The sequence below is a fragment of the Poeciliopsis prolifica genome, unplaced genomic scaffold (assembly GCF_027474105.1).
Source record: "Poeciliopsis prolifica strain line A6 unplaced genomic scaffold, Auburn_PproV2 SCAFFOLD004, whole genome shotgun sequence".
In the NCBI taxonomy this organism is placed as follows: domain Eukaryota; kingdom Metazoa; phylum Chordata; class Actinopteri; order Cyprinodontiformes; family Poeciliidae; genus Poeciliopsis; species Poeciliopsis prolifica.
Window position 1 is genome coordinate 14,533,786 of NW_026562379.1, and position 19,433 is coordinate 14,553,218.

A 19,433-nucleotide genomic window follows, 5' to 3' on the forward strand; every position below is an offset into this window, starting at 1 on the left:
GGGAGTGTGCCCTGCCTTCCCTGATAAACCCCTATTGTCACTGATGGACTTTTGAGAGAACTTCCATCTGCTGTGCCACGTGTAACCTAAAGCCGTGTCTGCTTCTCTGGACTGGGGGGAGATTGTATGGATGTCTGCTGTAGCCGGCATTGCTGCTGAAATTAGCTCATCTACACAGTCAAACAGATGTTGCTATTTCCACTGAGTCCAATAAAAGTTGTGCTATGGAGCATATGGGGGATTTTTGCAGGTAAATTCTCTAATACCCAAGCAGGTGATAGCAACTAAGTTCCCTCTTTACTGTAATGACTCCTTTTACTTCTCTGTATTAAGAAGATATTCTTAATAGTTTTTTCTCACCTCTGTCCTGTATCATTACTCTATACCTGTATCAAAATAACAGGTTGTCTTTTACTGTAGATACTTCTTAAAAACATATATTCCAATATTTTGGGTTTTCATTGAAAAAAATCTAATTAGATTAAGACAGATCCATGTAAAAACATTTTTTTCTGTTTAAACTTATTCACATGTTTTTCTCAACTACAAACCCCATATTTTTGGGGGGTTTTATAAATATTTTGAAAGAACAAATAGATGGAATTTGTGGCTAGAAATTTACGTTCAGCATCCCTTACTCTCCTATAAGTAAATTGCTAAAATTTTGTGTAAAAATGTTTTTATAAGCCATCTGATTTTTAGAGTGTGTTTGTGTTTGTATGAAGGTCCTATGAAGGGTTTAGAAGCTCATTATAAAACATGAAAATACATCAGGAAAAACATCTACAAAACACCATCGTGTCAGTGTTAAATTGGTGGCGACAGCTTCAGCTTGAGTTTTTCATTTTCATAAAAAATATATATAGATTTTTTTTTTCATGTTCAATAAAAATGTACTGAGAATAGAATATGAGACAAATAATCTACAAAAAAAGCTGCTCTGCCTCCTCTCATAGCTCCTGTTGCCATTTGCAGAAAAACACCCTTGGTCAGAAACAACCCTGTTAAAATTTTCAGGCTATTCAATGGTTTTCTCAGATCTCCCTTTTACAGCTTTAATAGGAAGATGAATAGAGGGTAGACTTGGAGTTGACATTCATCTTCCAGCAGGATAGAATCCTTAACATGCAGTCAGAGGTACAATATAATGGATTTCATCAAATCATATAAATTTTTCAGACTCTAGATCTAACTGAGAATCTGTGGTAAGATTTTCCATTTAATATGACAAAGCTTGAAGTGGTTGGTAATGAGGAACAGGCAACAATTTCAGTCTCTGAATGAACAAAGCTGATAAACAGCCTACAAATCTTGTAGCTGCAATTGCAGCAAAATGTAGTTCTCCAGAGTTTTTACTCTGGAATGCTGTCACACTTTTTAAAGATCAAAAGTAATTAAGAACCATGGAGTGTTTCTTTCATACCACAGTTATGCTGAGAAAGTTCAAAGGTTCTAAGGGTATGACACTGTTTGCAAGGCACTGTATAAAATGAAATTCAGTCAGATCTTTCTCACTTATATACCCTCTTCTCTCCTGTGTAACTGGTAATCACTGTCAGTGGTCAGAAAGATCATTCATTATATAAATTTTTTTTCTCTGGCTGTCAGCAATATGATTAAATGTCTGTGATATGGTCAGACCCTTGCCTCCGCAGACCAAACCTCACCGCTCCTCTGCTCTCTGGATTAATGATGTGATCTCTTTGACCGATTAACTCTGTGTGCATTGCAGGCAAATTGGACAGCTTGTTCCCGGATGACAGCTATATAGATACGGGGGAGATTGACGTGGGACGCAAGGTCGCCCAGCAGATTCCTCCTGGTATCTTCTGGAGATCCCAGGTCTTCATTGATCATCCTATGTACCTAAAGTTTAACGTTTCACTCAGCAAAGATGCCTTAGTTGGAATATATGGAAGAAGAGGCCTTCCTCCGTCACATACACAGGTGGGAAATATTAAAATACTCATAAAATGTAATTTCTATTGTATTTTTTGCAGTATCTTTTGTTTGCAAGTTTTGTAAATGTGCTTAGTATGCTGACTGAAAAAGTCTGCATAATAAGCAGAAAAGTATGGAATTTAATTTTATCATTTGCAAATTTGGGTAGGCCTTGGTTACCTGAATGCTTTTTTTTCTTGATACTGATCACGTCTTATATGGTTTATATCTGTTTCTTGTGATTCAGTGTGCTAAAAATAAAAATTATTCTCTTAAACAATTCAGACATGGTTGGCATTCCAGTTCCAGAGTGAAAAAATCTGAAAATGGTGGCTTCGTTTTTACAATAACGTCAAACCACCATCTGTCCAACAAATAACAAACATGGTGCGGTTCGGTATTACATTTAAGCTGATACTAATATTGGCTTTGTTTTGGTTGTTACAGTTGAATTTTACTGCTCCCCCGTAACCATGAGCACCAACTTCTCAAGGAGAACTATGTCTGCCATGTTGCTGTTTACGTTACCTGACTTATTTACTCATGTTTGTTGTTTTTACGTTGTTCACTTCCACCAATTAGCCCAGCAAACCAAACAGACTGTTTTCATTGGTGCTGTTGCCAGTCATTTGGATGCACATTTTCTCTTAATCACTGATGCAAATTTACCATTTTCATCTTTGTATGGATTTAGCCCTAGTCAACTATTTAATTTAGTTGTTGGCAAGTTTGTTTTGTTTTTGCACAGTTTGGTTTTTGTGTCCATATCTGCTGACGACATCTTACTTTTTACATCGAACCTCCAAATTTCTTTACTACATGCTTCACTATTGCTTGTTTGGTTGCTTCACAGAAGCTATATTTAATTTGCACAATTTCTTTTAAATGAAGAACAGCTCAAATTGGACCAATTGGGGCTCTGCTGGAAAACTGTTGTGGATTAGTTTTTGAAGCTATTCATGAACACGTTAGCAGTTAAAGTGTGCAGATTAATTGCATGTTGCTTTTTTACTTAAAAGTTGCATTTTAAAACTTCCAAGTTAACGTCACCAACTATGACCTCAGAATCTAAATTGGATTTCAAAGTTCTGTACCATTTGCAGTTCATATAGGACATAAAGTTTCCCTTTATGCTGGTGGTATTTGACTTTCAAATATGCATTATTACTTTTTTACCCACTCAGGTTGCTTCTTAGGTTATAAAATAAAATTGCTAAAAGTTAACTTTGCTTTTAAATTATGAGGTTTTTAAGCTGGAACTGTATGACCTCTTTAAGAGCGAAAGAACAGTTTAGCTAAGTGGTAATTTGTAAAAGTTGCATTTTAAAACTTCCAAATTAATGCCACCAACTCTGATCTCAGAATCTAAATCGGATGTCAAAGTTCTGTACGATATGCAGTTCATATCGGACATAAAATTTCCCTTCATGCTGATGGTATTTGAATTTCAAACATGCATTTTTATTTTTTTCCCCACTCAGGTTGCTTCTTAGGTTATGAAATAAAATTGCTAAAAATTAACTTTGCTTTTAAATTATGAGATTCTTTAGCTGGACCCGTATGACCTCTTTTAAAGAGAGAAAAAGAGAACGGTTTAGCTAAGTGGTAATTTGTTGACAATGCATAGCTGGTTGAAAGACGAAGCTTAAATCTGGATTCCATTTTTCTTAAGAATATAAACAGAATGACCCCATGAAGTCTGACTTCTAGACAGACACTGTACTTTTAGTAATATTCAAATTTCAAATTGGAAGACAGTTGAGTTTGCTCCAGATTCTTATGTTAACTGTCATCTGATATTTGATTTGGGGTTCACTGTCATGAATGTTTTCATCCACACTTAATTTACAAATAGAAGACAGAATTTCTTTGCAATATTACAAAATGTCAAATTCCACTGATACTTCATTTTGTGAACCATAGTTGTAACTTTCACACCACAGCCTGACTTAGAGTCAAACTCTGGTTTTTGACTAAGGCCAAAAGCCATGTTCACTTTAAGTGCACATTAATTCAGAAGACATAAATTGTACATTCCACATGTATTTGCTGCCACAAGGTCTTTGCTAAAAGTTTAAGCTATGTAAAATATATACGGTATATTTAAATGAGGATTTAAGGGCAAATGCAGCAATATGACTACCTTTTTTGTATGTATCATAAAATTATCAGAGATCCTGATTTGTGATTGGAAAAAGTCCCATTTATTTTTTTATGACAAAAAAAAATATTTAAGTGTTCGACTTTCAAATACAACATTAAGTTAATACAGAAACCAGAAAAGCTGTGACATAATACTAGTCTGATGAAACTGAAATGAGCTTCAGCATTCTGTTGTATGGTCTGTTGAACACAGAGCTATTAAAACAAAACATGATGATTTTTTGCATTCAGATTTCACAGAATTTTCTTCATACTGCTAGAAAAATTGGTCTGGAAAAGTGTTGAACTTTAAAATGTAAATTTGTAGGAACCCTGCGATGCTATAAAAACAGGGCTTAAAATGTCCTGTCAGTTTAGTGGTGATATATTTAAGAATTTCCTGCACTAGTGCTGAGTTTTTCTTTTTTTATACAGTCAGGGATGAATTATAAATGCCGCGCTGTGAAACAATTTACAATCATGGCCACACAATATAAGATTCTTTTTCTTTTTCCATTTTTTTTTTCATTCAGAGAAAACAAATTGGAATATTGTTTAAAAAAGGACGAACCATGTTGGAGTGTGTCATGAATACAAACGCCTTATAAATATCTGTTGCATTATGAATCACCGACTTTGTTGCAAAAGGAAGTTATGGCAATTTTCTTTCAGGTTCCGTACCATCAATGAATCACAAAGAGGCTGGACTCATGAGCCAAGAGAAGAAGATTTTTCTTTTCACTAATTTTCTATCTATGTGTTGTACAGAATGAAATGTGCATTGTATTAGTCATTTCTGATATCTTGCCTTGCAGACTTTACATTTCTGCTCTGAATGCAACATGAGTTCAGCAAATTGCACATAGCATGATTTTTGTTTTCGCTAATGTCCAATGTAACTTTTTTTCTTTTTTTTTTCAGTAGAAAAATCAGGCTGGTCTTTTTTCCCCCTCCATTTTCACTTCAGAGAAAATAATCCAGAGTCGAGTATTCATCCAAAGACTGAGCACACGAGTCAGAATTCCTTTCATTTTGCGGATGAAAACGAAATGCTGCCTCATTGGTATTCATTGACTCTCCACTGATATGAAGCATATCAGAGCAGATGTTATTTGGTAAACACTAACTTTACATTTAATTTTCTCAGCTTTCCGTTTTTGAGTTTAATAATTTCAAACAAGACTTTCATGTCAGATATTTGGACTATGAAATTATCACAGCCCATCCAGCTGAGCTGTGTCAAGGCTTAACTCAGTCTCCTCTGGAAAGATGATGAGTTACGCATGCAGACCAAATGATGCTCTGCTATAAAGAGGGGCTGAAAGCACTGGAGTCTCATGTGTCACTCCTAATGGCATGTCTGTGGTTCATCCATCAGTTCATTCTCACTTTCTGTCTGTAGTTTGACTTTGTAGAGCTGTTGGATGGGCGGCGGCTCCTGGCCCAGGATGTTCACAGTCTGGAGGGGCCTGCAGCTCTGCAGCGGAGCCTCGTACCAATCACCACACACGACACAGGCTTTATCCAGTACATGGACTCGGGCATCTGGCACCTGGCAGTCTACAACGACGGGAAGGAAACCGAAACCGTTTCCTTCTTCACCAGTGCCATAGGTGAGTGCCGCAGGCTTGGCCTGCTAATGAAACCTGTAATAGCTATCTCTAATCCCTATAATACCAGCCTGTAGCACCCTGCAGCAAACAGTGCAGAACTGGGGCAAAAGTAAGCGATACAGCTAGATTCAGTGGCTGCGGAGAGTGTGGGTTAATCAAGGTGAAACAGAATATTACAAAATCAGGACATCAGTGCGATCCCGCCAAGCCACTGAGAAGGGCGTTGAGAGATCTTAATATCCTCATTAGCCTGAGTGTCTTCCAAGCGAATCAGGGGTCCAGCGTCTGGGAAACATTTGCATACAATTCAAAGTATGATTGTCCCCTCCTGCAAGTCCCCATTTTTTGATCACGCTTTGCTCCAATTTCCATCTGCTTACCATATATCAAAGACAGAACGATATTCCTGTGCTCTGACTCCAGAGTGGCACACAACTGCGTTACGCACGCATGTCCTTCTTTGTGGAGGTGACTCCGTTTTGTACGTCGCTCTTTGTTCTCCCTTAAGCGCCTTTGATTAGTGCGGCTGTATCAAGCAAGGTGTGAGAGGGCCCGAGGTGTCGACTTTCACAGGCATGGCAGCTGGGAGCTGTTCTCACATGCTCTTTAATTAAAAGCTCTCGGGCCACGGTCCATATGTGACAGTGGCTGTGCCAGGCAGCAGATCGATGAGAGGCTGTCCTCGAGTGAAGACGAGCAGGAGATGCACTGCGCCCCTCCTGCTGTTCTAACAACAACTGTAATTTAATGCTTAAAATATGATACGACACGAGAAAGGGAGGGAAGGAAGAGCGCCGTGTTTGCTTTTGCTTAGTTCTTCTTGACTGGATGCGCGCAAAGCCCTCCTGTGGTTTGCATCAGAGAAAACACAGCAAGATAAAGTATTCAGTACGTCGGATTGGGTGGGGCAGAGATAGTCGGAGCAAGAATCCTGGCTCTGTTCATTTGTGTAGGAGCTGATCTGCTCACGGGAGCTCAGAGGGAGGCAGAGGGGCCCTTCTAAAATGGGTCACCGGTTAAGTGCCCTTCAGCAGAAATTGAATCCACCGCCTGCCTGAATCGTATTGAGCTGTGGAGGGATGGAGTTGACCTTCAAATGGAACTGCACAGGTATAGAAATATATGTGTGCAATATCCAGAACAGGCAGACAGTGAAACAGAAGCAGCATTGTTTAAAAAGACACTCACGGTGAAATTATTTTAGTTGTCTCTCGCAGCACTGGGTGGGAAAAAAAAAAGTGTCGTTTTACAACCTTTTGCTCTTTACATGCATTAAATGGAAGCTTTTCTTGCTGTCTACCACCATAACAAAACACACACTTGAAAGCAGGTATCCTTTTTTTCATCACTCTCTGACATTAAATAAGACTGAAATGGACCTGTTTTCGGTCAGTTAGAAATAGCCCTTTTTTCTATTTTCTAAAAGGCAGAAAAGCACAATTTTGGAATTACTTTCTTTATTTTTATAAGTACACATGCTTTTAAAAGGACAGTATTGTGTATTTTCCAAACACGTAGCGCCATTTTGTTGCACAATAAATAAATATGTTGCCTTTAGGTGTTATAAAAATGTTGTACATAGCAAACACAAATTAGAAGAAATTTGGCTTTGCAATTTGATGCATTACAATTGGGCTTTTGTCTCTTTAAGGTGCTGCTACCTTTTCAGACTCTTGTCTTCCTTTTTGTTGTAGGAACAATAATAACATAATATAAAGCTCATAATACCCCTGCGTTAAACAATTTTGAGAAGTCCAGATGGTAATGTCATGTATTTGTAAGCCTATGATTAGCCTTATTTAATAGCTTTCAGTTAATTTTAGGCACCGCTGTACATGCATTTTAATGTTGTATCACTTCAAACAAACTACTTCCTGGGGAAATCCAAAGATTTCATGAAAGATATCAAGAGTTACCAGACTTCTGGTTCATCCTGGGGTGTAATTTCCAGATGGCTTAAGGTGCCATGTTCTGTTCAAACAATTATAAATGTTTTTTTGAATGGTGGTCTTAAGAAACAAAAAATCAACTCTTTGGCTATGCAGACCATCATTACATTTGGAGATTTGGAGTAAAAACGAAGAAGCTTGCAGCCTTCAGAACACCATCTGTTAGTGGGAGAAGCATCATGTTGTGTGTCGGTGCTTATCTGCAGGATAGACTGGAGCATTTTATAAATTTGATGGTATCATGAAGAAGATACATTATGTATAAATATTGAAGAATATAAAAGCATCAGGCACTATGCTAGGGCACCAATGGGTCTTCCAAAAGGACAATGACTCTAAGCATACTGCCAAATTACAAAATAACTCAAGTCAGTGATTTAAAATAGCTATATAAAAGCCCAGATATCAGTCCCATAAAAAAAAAATGGGTCAGCATAGCTGAAAAGTTGTGTGTGACTGAGGTGGACTATAAATCTGACCAGCTCTGTCACAATACCTGTGGATAAAGATCAAAACTAATCATGGCCAAAACCGATGTTATGCATTTTAAAGACAAACACTAAGGACATGCATGGACATTTCTAGGGTTTAGCATATCAACATAATTTGGTTATTCTAACTAACCTAATACAAGAACGATTTTTATATGATGTAATGTCAAGTGAGGAACCAAAAAATGTCACACGACAAAGTTTACCTGTTTATTTGAGTAACAGAATGCCTTTAATCTGGGTTAAAATATGTTCTGGTGAATGTTTTGTGTTGCAACCCTCTGGTACCTGAAGCCATTTGTCCTTGCTTGCTTGTGCCAGACATGCTTTTGTGCTCCACATCTGGGGAAAGCAAAAGAAGTAAAACCCAGCAGCAGTGTCTGTCTTTTTACCTTGACTCACTCCGTCGCTGAGGTTCTTTCTGTCTACTGCCTGCCATCTTTCAAAGGTGTTGAGCGTCCTCTGAGACCGTGGCAAGTTGCTGATTAAACCGGCAGCTCCTGAACCCAGCTCTGTCCTCGCTGACTGCAGAGACTCACAATAGTTAGCTCCCATGATATGAAGGGTAATGAATTTCAATGAAGCTCAGCTTGAATCCGTGATTTATGCGTTGGCCTATGTCGAGTGTGTGGCTAAGAGATATTCATGGCCTCCCTTCCTCGCTCTCAGAGGAATCACAGCCAACAGACGTGGGCACTGAGTAATCTGCTAAACTGTGCCAGCTTTCAAAATAAGAGCACAGCACAGTACAGGTATGACAGGTTATATGGTGTTTAGCATAGAGATGTGCATAATCAGATACATCCTGATGCAGGCTGTTCCCAGATAATTATTTTAGCTGATTAGAAATAACACCTGTGTAAAGCTACAGTGGCTTGTTTACTCACCTTGAACTTTTTCACACTTTTTCACAAACCAACACAAATTTTAAAAGGAGCAGTGTTAGAGACTTTCTAGGAACATTGTGCCATTTTATGGCACAGACAAGTAACTGTTACCTTTATTAAAATGCTGCAGAATCAAACATAATTTGGCCTTTGTCTCTTTAAGAAGCTCCTACTCTTCCTGGCACTCTGCTTTCAGGATGCTGTCACAACAGTGATTCTCATTATGCCATTCACAATCATTCTTAGGCAAGTAAGACTTAAAATGACTTTGTATGGAGACACAAGCTCCGAGGTGGAGCTTTGTCACAATAGGTGTCACCTTATGAGAGCAAAGGTTAGACCCCAAGAATGTGTTTAATGAGGGAATAACATTATAACATGATATAAAGCTAAAGAAAGAGTTTATTTTACATTATACCCCATCTCTAAGGTATTTTATTAGGATTTTATTCGATAGACCAACACAAAGTTGCACAAAATCAAAGTATGAACTGATTTTGTTTTTAACTAATTGCAATTGAGAATCTGGGGTAGGATTTGAAGACTGCTGGGTACAGACGCAGCGAGACATATCCTAAAAAGGTCTTAGCCTACTCTTTTCTTTTGGACTTAATGCAAAATGCAATTTGTGTTAAAAAATAAAACCCTGCGTTTACCAATTCATCTTTGCAAAATGGTGGTGATTTTATCATGCTGTGGGGAATGTTTTCTTCAGCAGAGACAGGGTAGGAGATCAAAGTTGAAAGAAATACTCTAAAAGACTTGCAGCAGTAAATGCAGCCAAAAGTAGCACTATGAAGCCTTGTTGCAAGGGGAAAGGAATACAAATGCATGCAATAGTTCTCTTCTAGATTTTGTTAGGAAATATAAAAATTGTGATATATTTTCTCCCTTTTTTAAAATATACTGCTTTTTCTGTTATGAAATACAGTCAAAAATAGTCCAAGTTTGTGGTTGTAAAATAAGACAATATGAAAAAGTACAAAGGTTCTAATTACTTTTGAACGGCATCTCGAATCTTATTTTTGTAATGACAAGTAGGAATTTCTCATTTTGAGCAAATGCAATCACCGTATTTAATTTTTGTAACCATGACCATTGTGGCCTGAAGATGCTGCTGGTGTTTTTGGCTTTGTGAAAAAATTCTTGACCTCTTTGTGTACTTAGTTTGGTTGGAGGCCATCAACAACCAACCAAACCTCAGAGTGCTTCTGCCACACCAGAGGATAGTGTTCCCTTCATCTCTTAGCTAACCCAACGTGGCATAGGGAAGCCGACAGCACATTAATACAACGGGCCCCTCCTCCCTGTCTTTACAATGCTTCTCTGGTCAGCTTGTATCTTCCTCCCCCTCTCTCTTTGTCTTTTTCCCCCTGCCTTCCATTGCATCCTTAGTGATGATTGACTCTCTGGGGTACCGGGAAGCTGAATCCTTGGCTCGCGTTTCTTACTTTTTGTGTAGTACAAGGGAATCTTTGTTCAATAAGTTTTAGCCCTAGAGTTCGTGCTGCCTGCAGGCAGTGGACAAGATTGGATAGTTTTTCAGAACCATTTCAGACTTAATTCGCTGAGCATCATGTTTCTGGCCTGTGCTGCTGTCGTTGGAGATCACTGCTTGGTCTTGTTTCTAATAAAGGAAGTGTCAGAGTACAGCGCTGGAGTAAATGTTTTTAGGCAATATATTGTACATAATTTGAGAGACAAATAAAATACTTTTTAGAGATGTTTAGGAAAAATAATTTTGACTTGGCTTTGTTTTCTTTCCATTGAAATGAATACAGCCTTTATGTTGAGCTATACTGTTCACCACTTTCATTTCATTGATGATGTCCTTCACTTGGTCTTCAACTTGCACTCCAGATGGTTGTAACTAAAACTGAACCATCGTACAAAACAATGGACCTGCGAGGCAACGAAGAATGAGCATGCACATTTTGAGGTCATTTTATAATCATAGCACCATTGGCCTGGCATGACAACTACTGCAGATTTAAGGTGTCTTGGCAGTCTGTGACACAATACTGTTTACATAAAAATACCTCAGAAAGTTTTTGCCATGAATCCACTCTAAACCTTTGTGGAATGAATTTTACTTTTTCAGTTACCGACTTTCCTGAGATGCTGAAAACTTCAAATTTTGAAAAATATGGAATTCTGACACTGACTGTAGAAACCCTGAATGTAGATTTTTCACAAAGTAATGCAAATTCCACTTACAAGAGTGTTTCTTTTAAAAAAATGGGCTACTAATAATCTAAAACACCTGAAATATTCAGTCTGTTTTAAAGGGTTAAAAACAGGGTTAGATTGACATCAATTTCATTTGAAAAGAGTACCAGTGACATATTAAAGGGAAAAAGAAAATCCTCTAGACTTATTCTTCACACACACTCCTGCTGTGCAGTGGCATAAAGGAAACCTATACAAGGATTTAAGTCCATTTTCATAATCACTATCATTGGTAGTTTGACTAAAACTCAGGGTAATCTTTATTTTAGAATGTAAAGTTTATTCATCAGCTACGTTCTTGACTCGCTGCATAGTTTGAAAGTTACTATTAACTGCTTTGAAAATGATCTATTTAGCATGAATTATTATGAGTCTGCTGTAAATTACTCGTTTGATTGCAGTCCAACTACAATTAGACAAGATGCCAAGGAAGAAATTCTCGGGTCCCTGTGGAATTTTAATTTACATGTTGCATTTAAAGACTACAGTACTTGATGTATTGACAGAGAAGGAATACAAAGTGTTCTTTTCAGCTTTCTCACAATTTCTGTAAATACCTTCCCTGACAGCAGAACAAAGACACAAAGCACTGGAATGAAAACGTGCAGGTTTCACAGTCGCTGACCTCATTTTGCAATCAGTGCTTCAAATTAGGATTATCAAATGTTGCTAATGTTGGTCTTTTCAACATTTGGGTAATTTGGAAATTTTGAGAACTGGAATGATTTGTCATTTCGGTCCAGGCGTAAGTAATCACTACTTGTTCTCCCTGCCCATGAATCAGCCCATTTGTGTGGAACATAAGTAACACTCAAACAAGTTGCATGCAGTGAAATATAAACGTCGGGGCTGATGGAGCGTGTTCTCATCACTGTCATTAGCAAAGGGAAATAATCAGCAGAAGGAAATGAGTGGCATGAAATTTTCTATTTTTTTCAAATCATGTTACTCAGAAAATCTCTTGATTGCTCTCTTGTAGAATCCATTGATGACTGTCCCAGTAACTGCTTTGGAAATGGTGACTGTGTTTCTGGAACGTGCCATTGCTTTTTAGGATTCAAAGGGCCCGACTGTGGGCGAGGTGAGTCATTTTCTCTCATAGTTCATATTTATTCCCATCATTCAGACATATTTTAGGTCACTATAATAATCTCATTTATGGCTTTTATGCTTGGGGGAAAGTAATTTTATCTTATTGTAACATTTAACTGTAATTCACATATTACAAATCAAGACCAAATTATTTATTCCTGCTTCTGTCTCTGCTAGAAAAGAGCGTATCGCACAAGCAGATTCACGTAGAACCTGGCTAAAATTGTTTTTGTTTAATTAGTTTTATATTTAGTGCTTTAAAATTAAGAGCTCTGTTTAGTTTCGGAGGGAAAAATCCACAAAACTATCAGTATTGGCATCCCTAGATGTTTCTCAAAAGTACTGGTGCAGTTTTGTGGTTTATAATTTTTTTGTATTTTAATGTGGAAGAATCCTCGTTGACATACTGTTTGCTTGTAGTATCGCAATGTGACACAGAAATCACATTTTCTTAGCCCCTCCTCTTCATAAGTCAAGTTATGTCTTGAAGAAAACATCACCTTGCCTAAATTTCCCAACTTCTAAACTTGGAGTATAATGGTGTTTTCCTTTGCTGGTAACAGATTTGTTTTATGTCTTTTGGCCTTTAAATACTTTTGTAATATTCAAATATCAAAACTTTCAGCTATTAACTACACAAGATTATAATTTCTGCTAGGCTGTAGTTTATAAACTTCTCTAATATTCTATTTTGATAACATAAACCATCATGTTCTCTAAAGCATATTTCACTTCCTCTTACTTTCAATTGAAAATACCATTCAGATTATTTTCCATTTTTAATAATAGCATATTAACTTATGCTAGCGCAGCATTGTCCATTAGGTAAGCGTGAAAGTGTTAGGGTTTTAGGTAAAGTTAGCTATGTTGGTAATGCTAGCATCTTAACTAATGTTAGCTTTTCAAGCTATTCAGTAACATGTCTAAATTTCACACTTATGGTAAATTGTCTAAATTTCTATAAATTGAACTTAGGTGCTATGTGACTTTAACAGATTTTGTTTTCATTTGATTTCAAAAGTTTCAGGCTTTTAATATTTGAACTGATTTGTACAGTTTAACAGATTGTTCTAAGCAGAATTACATTGTATACTGAATTCAGACAGCATTTATGAATTAGTGGAATAAGTTTAAAACACATGGGTTGTCACAAAAAGAAGTCAGGACAAAGATCAGAGTTAATTTTGCCACTGAATGTGATGCGAGAAGGACTGCAAGAGAATCACTCATTTATTATAAGTCTCACTTTTTGTCAAAAGAGGCTTTTGTTTTACAGTAAGCGCTCCATTTAAATGGATTTCTGTCCTTTGTTCTTTTCACAGCTGCCTGTCCGGTGCTGTGCAGTGGGAATGGTCAATACCTTAAAGGTCGTTGCATGTGCCACAGCGGCTGGAAGGGCTCCGAATGTGATGTTCCCACCAGCCAGTGCATTGACATCACGTGCAGCGGCCATGGGACCTGCATTGGGGGAACCTGCATCTGCAACCCTGGATACAAAGGGGAGAACTGTGAAGAAGGTGCTTGTTTTCAATGTCACTTAACTTGCCTTAACCTAATAAAAGTCCACATAATATGATTCCAGCTCATAACTTCCTATTAACTTATTAGTTACACATTTAAAAGGTGCACTCGTGTGGGGGTTTCTGTTTTGACTTGAAAGCTTGAACTCTTCAGTAGTGAAGAGAATATACATAAAGCTATGAAATATACATCGTATGTGACTTTGCCTGGTTAAATCATCAGTATGAGGCAATATTCTGGTTGAAAACAGCGCATTTAATGTCTGAAGCTCAGACAATAAACTCTGATGTTAATCTAGGGGGAACTCCACCTTCATTTGTCGCTGGATAAGGTTTGACTAGATAAGATTGAAGGAGCCATTGTGTTTGTCAGCTCTTGAAGGCTCTCATTTCAAGATGAAAAATGGACTTTGGGACTTTGATAAATGGGGTTTGTGACATCCATAGGCCCCCATTCTATTTTAGGTGGAGTGTTAGCCATAAGGAGTGGAGGAGAATGTGCACAAGGGCCCTTTAACATTTTTACCTTTCTTCCATGTGACCTTCAGCAGAAATGATTAATTGCCAGGAGAGAGTTTCTTGTCAGTTAGCCTCTGATCTTTGTGTCTTGAGCCCAAACCATCTGCTAAGAGGCGAGCGATCCCGTTTGTCTAGCTGTAACAGTCTTTATATCCATTTTTTTGTTATGATAAAGGAGACCTGCCATGGGGTGGCCTACTGCTCTCAGAGGCTAGACATTGCTCCTACTTGGCATCCATTTGCCATCTGTGTGCACAAATAACTTGTAGCGAAAATGCTGATTCTGTGATTGTACGCTCCTGCGACTGTTGCTCCCTGGAAACAAGAAATGTCAGTGAGGGGAAGCGATTAAGAGAAAAGGCTTTTTCATTGCCATGCAAATTTGCTCATAGTTATGTCATGTAATATGACCTAAAATGTAAATGTATTTTCTGATGATTTTATCTAACAAATCGAAATAGAGTATTATTTTGAACTTAAAGGAAAATTATGTCTATTTTTTTGTTTGTTTTTTGCAAACATTTACCAATTATCTTTGTGACCAGGATGGGAGTGATTTATTTAGAACCACAAAGACGAGGCAAGTGAGCTCAATTTTCTTCACAGATTTCTTAGATTAAACTCAGGATATAGTTTAACAAATATGTAAAAAACACATTTTTACAAAAGTTACCTACTGCAACTTTAGTAGACATTGCCATGACAATCCTCTGCAGCTGGCCTTGAGTTGCCAAGGGCCCTTCTGGTTTCTTTTCCTATCAATGCAATACTGTCCCAGCCTGTCGATTTTAGATGGATGTCTTGGTAGGTTTGCAGTTGTGTCGGAGTTCAGACTTTAAATTCGTACCACACTGTTCTTATTTTCATGAATAAAAAAAGTTTGCCATGTTATTTTTCCTACTAGAATGATGCACTATTTTTTCTTTCATAAAATTCTAACAAAAAACATCAAAGTTTTCCACTATAACATGACAAAATGTGCAGCGCTTGAGAGATATGACTTGCCTATTCACTGTTTACTGAAATAATGGAGTGTGCACAGCAATGTACAAAAAAACAAAGTAAAGCCAGCGAAATGAATGGACCTTACAATGCTTTTTTTGCCATACAAGTCTGTTTACAGACTTTTATTTACTGCTTATTTACATCCACTTAATGTAGGCTTCACTTCTTTTTTTTTTCTTTTTTTTGCTACATCAATGTGGCTTTTATTTTTTTTCCAGCTATGTATTTAATAAGCAAAGCTGTCCTTTCAGAGGAATTGTTTTACACAAAATAAGTGGAGAACGCCAGCAGAAGTGTGGGCAGAACCTGTAGGTTTGGGCCATAACACCAACTAAGCAAACAGCCATTTAATTTGCTTCTATGTAAATCATTTCTCTAGCCTCTAGGGAAAAAAAATATATTTTCTGTCTGCTCCTTCTGTTCTTTCATTGTTCACGTGCATTTGAGCTGAAGCCCACTGCTGCTGTCATTCTGTTCAGGCTTGAGAAAAAAAAGAAAGAAAAAAAATGCCTGGGTGCTTATGAAAAGAGGGAAACAGTAGGTGACTGGTGTGTCTAACACTGTCCCCTTTGTCAAAACGCTTTTAGTGGACTGCCTGGATCCAACGTGCTCTGGCCGAGGCGTTTGTGTCCAGGGAGAGTGCCACTGCTTCATCGGCTGGGGAGGGCCGGGATGTGAAAGCCCCAGGGCCTCCTGCATGGACCAGTGCTCTGGACATGGAGCTTTCCTGGCAGACACTGGAACCTGCAGCTGCGATCCCAACTGGACGGGCCACGACTGCTCTACAGGTAAGCAGTTCCATAATGAGAGGAAACATTGGCAGGGTATTCTTTGCAGAAGCCAACTGAGGTAGAAAAACAAGGCAATGGTATCAGGCCATCATCTTGTTGACTGTTAATCAGTGCTTCTCAATAATGAAGCAAACATATTTGCTCTAAAGAATAAGGTTGAAATACAAAATTAGTTTGAAAATTACAGATTTTGACATGGCTTATCTTATTTAGAAGTGGAACTACAGAATTTTTTATTGAGTTAAGTGTAGGGTTTGTGATTAATTAATCACAATTAATCCCCCTTTTATCACCAAAATAAGATTGTACAGTTGCAAAGTGAAGCAATTTTGTCATCCATTACTCTTGTTTGCGGATGTCGCTTGTCTGACAGATTTACGGGGGTACATTAAACACAACACAAAAGTTCTGTCTTAGGACTTTTGTGTGCAAGGAAGAAAAATGCAATTAATAGTTTTTATATTTTTGTCATTTGCTAACCTGAGCTGGAACTTGAAATGTGTGCTTTGATCAGATGAAACTAAGCTTGAGTTTTTTCTGGTATGAAACAAATTGTGAATATGTGGAAAGGCATCTCACGCCCATTGTTAGGTAGGGTAGAGGATCTGTTATGTTTTGGGCATGTCTGTCTCCCAAAGACCAAAGAACTTTATTAGAGTCAAAACTCTTTAAAAACAAATGAGAGATTTTAAATGAAAATCTGGTTGCCTTGACCAGAAAACTGAAAATGGGTCAACACTGGATCTTTAAACAGGACAATGACCCAAAACATGTGTCCAGATCTACACATAAATAATTAATCAGACACAAAATTAGACATCTTTTCATGACCAACTAAATCATAAATGAAACCTGAAGATACAGAGAAGAAAGTTTAGACAGATGGTGCTGAGATTCTTCTCTGTGTTCTCAAATTTGGCACAAAAGATTATGTAAATTTGCTAATTTTTATTAATTTTTTGCTTTGCACACATCGTATCCACAGGTATCCAATAAACTTTTGTTGTGCAGTTTATCACATCAAAGAATTAAAACAACCTTTATTTTTTTTAGAAACTTGTCAGTCTTTGATTAACTCCACTGTTGTGTGTAAATGCATTTCTGCTTGATTACATGTTTCTTCTAATAATTATCAGGCTTTTCTGTCTGAGGTAAACATTTAGTATTTTCCAAATTCACACAAATGCCTCAGTGATTCCCTTCAATAATCAGTTTGAGGTTGACAGTAAGCAATCAAATCTGGTTGAACTTTTGTGATATTTTTCTCTTGCCCATCAGAGCTTTAATTTATCACAACTGACAAGTAACATCAACAACATGTAGCACAATTGACGTCTCAATCACTTCCTCTGTGAAATCCCATCACTCTTGCTTCCAAATTTATCTCCCAGCTTGATTCAGATCAACTTTGCTAATTGCGAGGCTCATCAGAGATGTGAGCATTGGTGATTTTCTTAATAGAAAATGTCTCACGTAAAGGCATAAATTAGCCTCATCAATTATCGGTTGGAAGTCCAACGCCAGCAATTACATTTTTGTTGATTCTGTTCTTAATTTACATCTTTTACGGACGGTTTCCTCCTTTAGTTTCTGCATGGTTAGGTGGCAGCTGCGATTGGAGGAAAAGATGCACAGCAAAGCAGGTATTCTGACAGTGGAATGATGAAAGTTAATGCTTTCTCGAGATCTTGCTACTTTCACAACTGTGCAACATTCACAGCTAAGAATATATTTTTTTCTTCTCTGCTCTGGAAGGCTGTTTCCATTGTGTTTGTTAAGTCCATAGGGAGAGTTCTTGCTTGGTAGTCAAGAAAAGGTGAATGTTAACTAAAATTTTAAGGTAGAACATTCCATCTCTCAACTGACAGAAAAATGAAAAGCTCCTGTTCTTACAGCAGCAGAAAAATCACAAGCTGCTGGACATTATGGGACTGTTGAGGTTGACACACGTCAACAGTGTAAACAGCTACAGCGACAGTCAGTTGTTTTCTATTTTTAATAAAGAAAACCATAAAGTGTGTTCTAACTATCAAGGCAGGATAGGTTTAGTTGCTCGGCACATCTCAGCAACAAGTCAAATCAGAGCTAGCAAGAAACATCACAGTCTTTTGGCAAAACTTAAAGAAATGTGGTGAAAAGTTTGAATAACAACTCATGTAAACATTGCAGGACCGACCCTTGAGGACTGGAGGTGCAGATGTCTGCTGGTTGTTGAACCTCAGATTAAGAATCTATGTGGTTTTCAATGTGTAATCATGGAACAATGGACCATGTTTTAGCTGAGTGGGCTCACGGGAATTTGGTTTTCTGGGATGCCTTTTTTTTCTTCTTCTTCTTTTTGTCTTGTGGGATTGGAGAAGACTTGAGCAAACATCTGATTATTATTTTTTCTGGCCTGTATGCAACCCATGTATGACTTTTTTGTGGCAATCTGAACGGCCCAATTCTGACCTGTTTGTCCAAAATGAATCCGATTTGTGCCACTTGCATATGTGGTGCTAAACGTATCCGATCAAGGAGTCTGCAGTCTGTCGCATTTTGCCTGATTGTTTTGGGGTCATAAGCCGTTCACACAGAAGTCTGATTGTAGTCACAAAAGCCACACAAAAATAATAATCTGATTTCAGCAAAGATTCAGAATGGAGCTTCAAGTCCTGCTGTGTGAACATAGCCTGAGATTTTTTGTCTCCCAAGGCATTTTGTAGAGATAACTAGAGTAGTAAGAGATGGCAAAAAACTCCCTATAAAAAAACACCCAAACTGTGTGAAGTGAAGGTTAGCCAAGCCGATGATAGTCTAGTGGAAAAGGGCCATAAGTGTTCATTTTAGGTGTTTTTTGAAGACTGTGACATTTTGCCATATATATTTACTCACTATTCACATTCAGCCATACACAGGCTGGTAAAAAAAACATGTTTACAGAGCCTACCATGTCAATCTTCTTGTTAAGCATGTGTCACTCATGCCGTATGCAGAATGTTACAGAAACGGGAATGTGAACGGCCAGCTGAATAATTCCCCTTCCCACCAGGGTGCATTCCAAGACGCCATTTGTGAAGCCAGAAACGGCAGTGAGAAATCAGGTGTCAGGGTCTCAGCTTCGCTTTTTCACAACGATGTGGTTCTGTTGGCTTCTCCTTCCCATAAATTTAAGCATGCACCAGAGTGGTTCACAGTTGGAATGAGAGTCAGCTCAAAGTCAGACTCCATGTTCTCAGTTGGAAAAAGATAGATTGCTCTATCTATGTTGGGGG

The 19,433-nt window shown here is 37.9% G+C and overlaps 1 protein-coding gene across 3 annotated transcripts in view; it reads left to right on the plus strand.

Moving 5' to 3' along the window:
- The window catches only part of tenm4 (teneurin transmembrane protein 4), a 212,380-nt gene that overhangs the window by 118,892 nt on the left and 74,055 nt on the right, over positions 1 to 19,433 (plus strand). For all 3 annotated transcript variants that reach the window (XM_055028139.1, XM_055028140.1, XM_055028141.1), the window contains 5 exons: positions 1,733 to 1,947; positions 5,486 to 5,696; positions 12,232 to 12,333; positions 13,667 to 13,861; positions 15,976 to 16,176. In XM_055028139.1, coding sequence (XP_054884114.1) covers positions 1,733 to 1,947; positions 5,486 to 5,696; positions 12,232 to 12,333; positions 13,667 to 13,861; positions 15,976 to 16,176 — 924 coding nt within the window. The remainder of the gene's footprint in view (positions 1 to 1,732; positions 1,948 to 5,485; positions 5,697 to 12,231; positions 12,334 to 13,666; positions 13,862 to 15,975; positions 16,177 to 19,433) is intronic.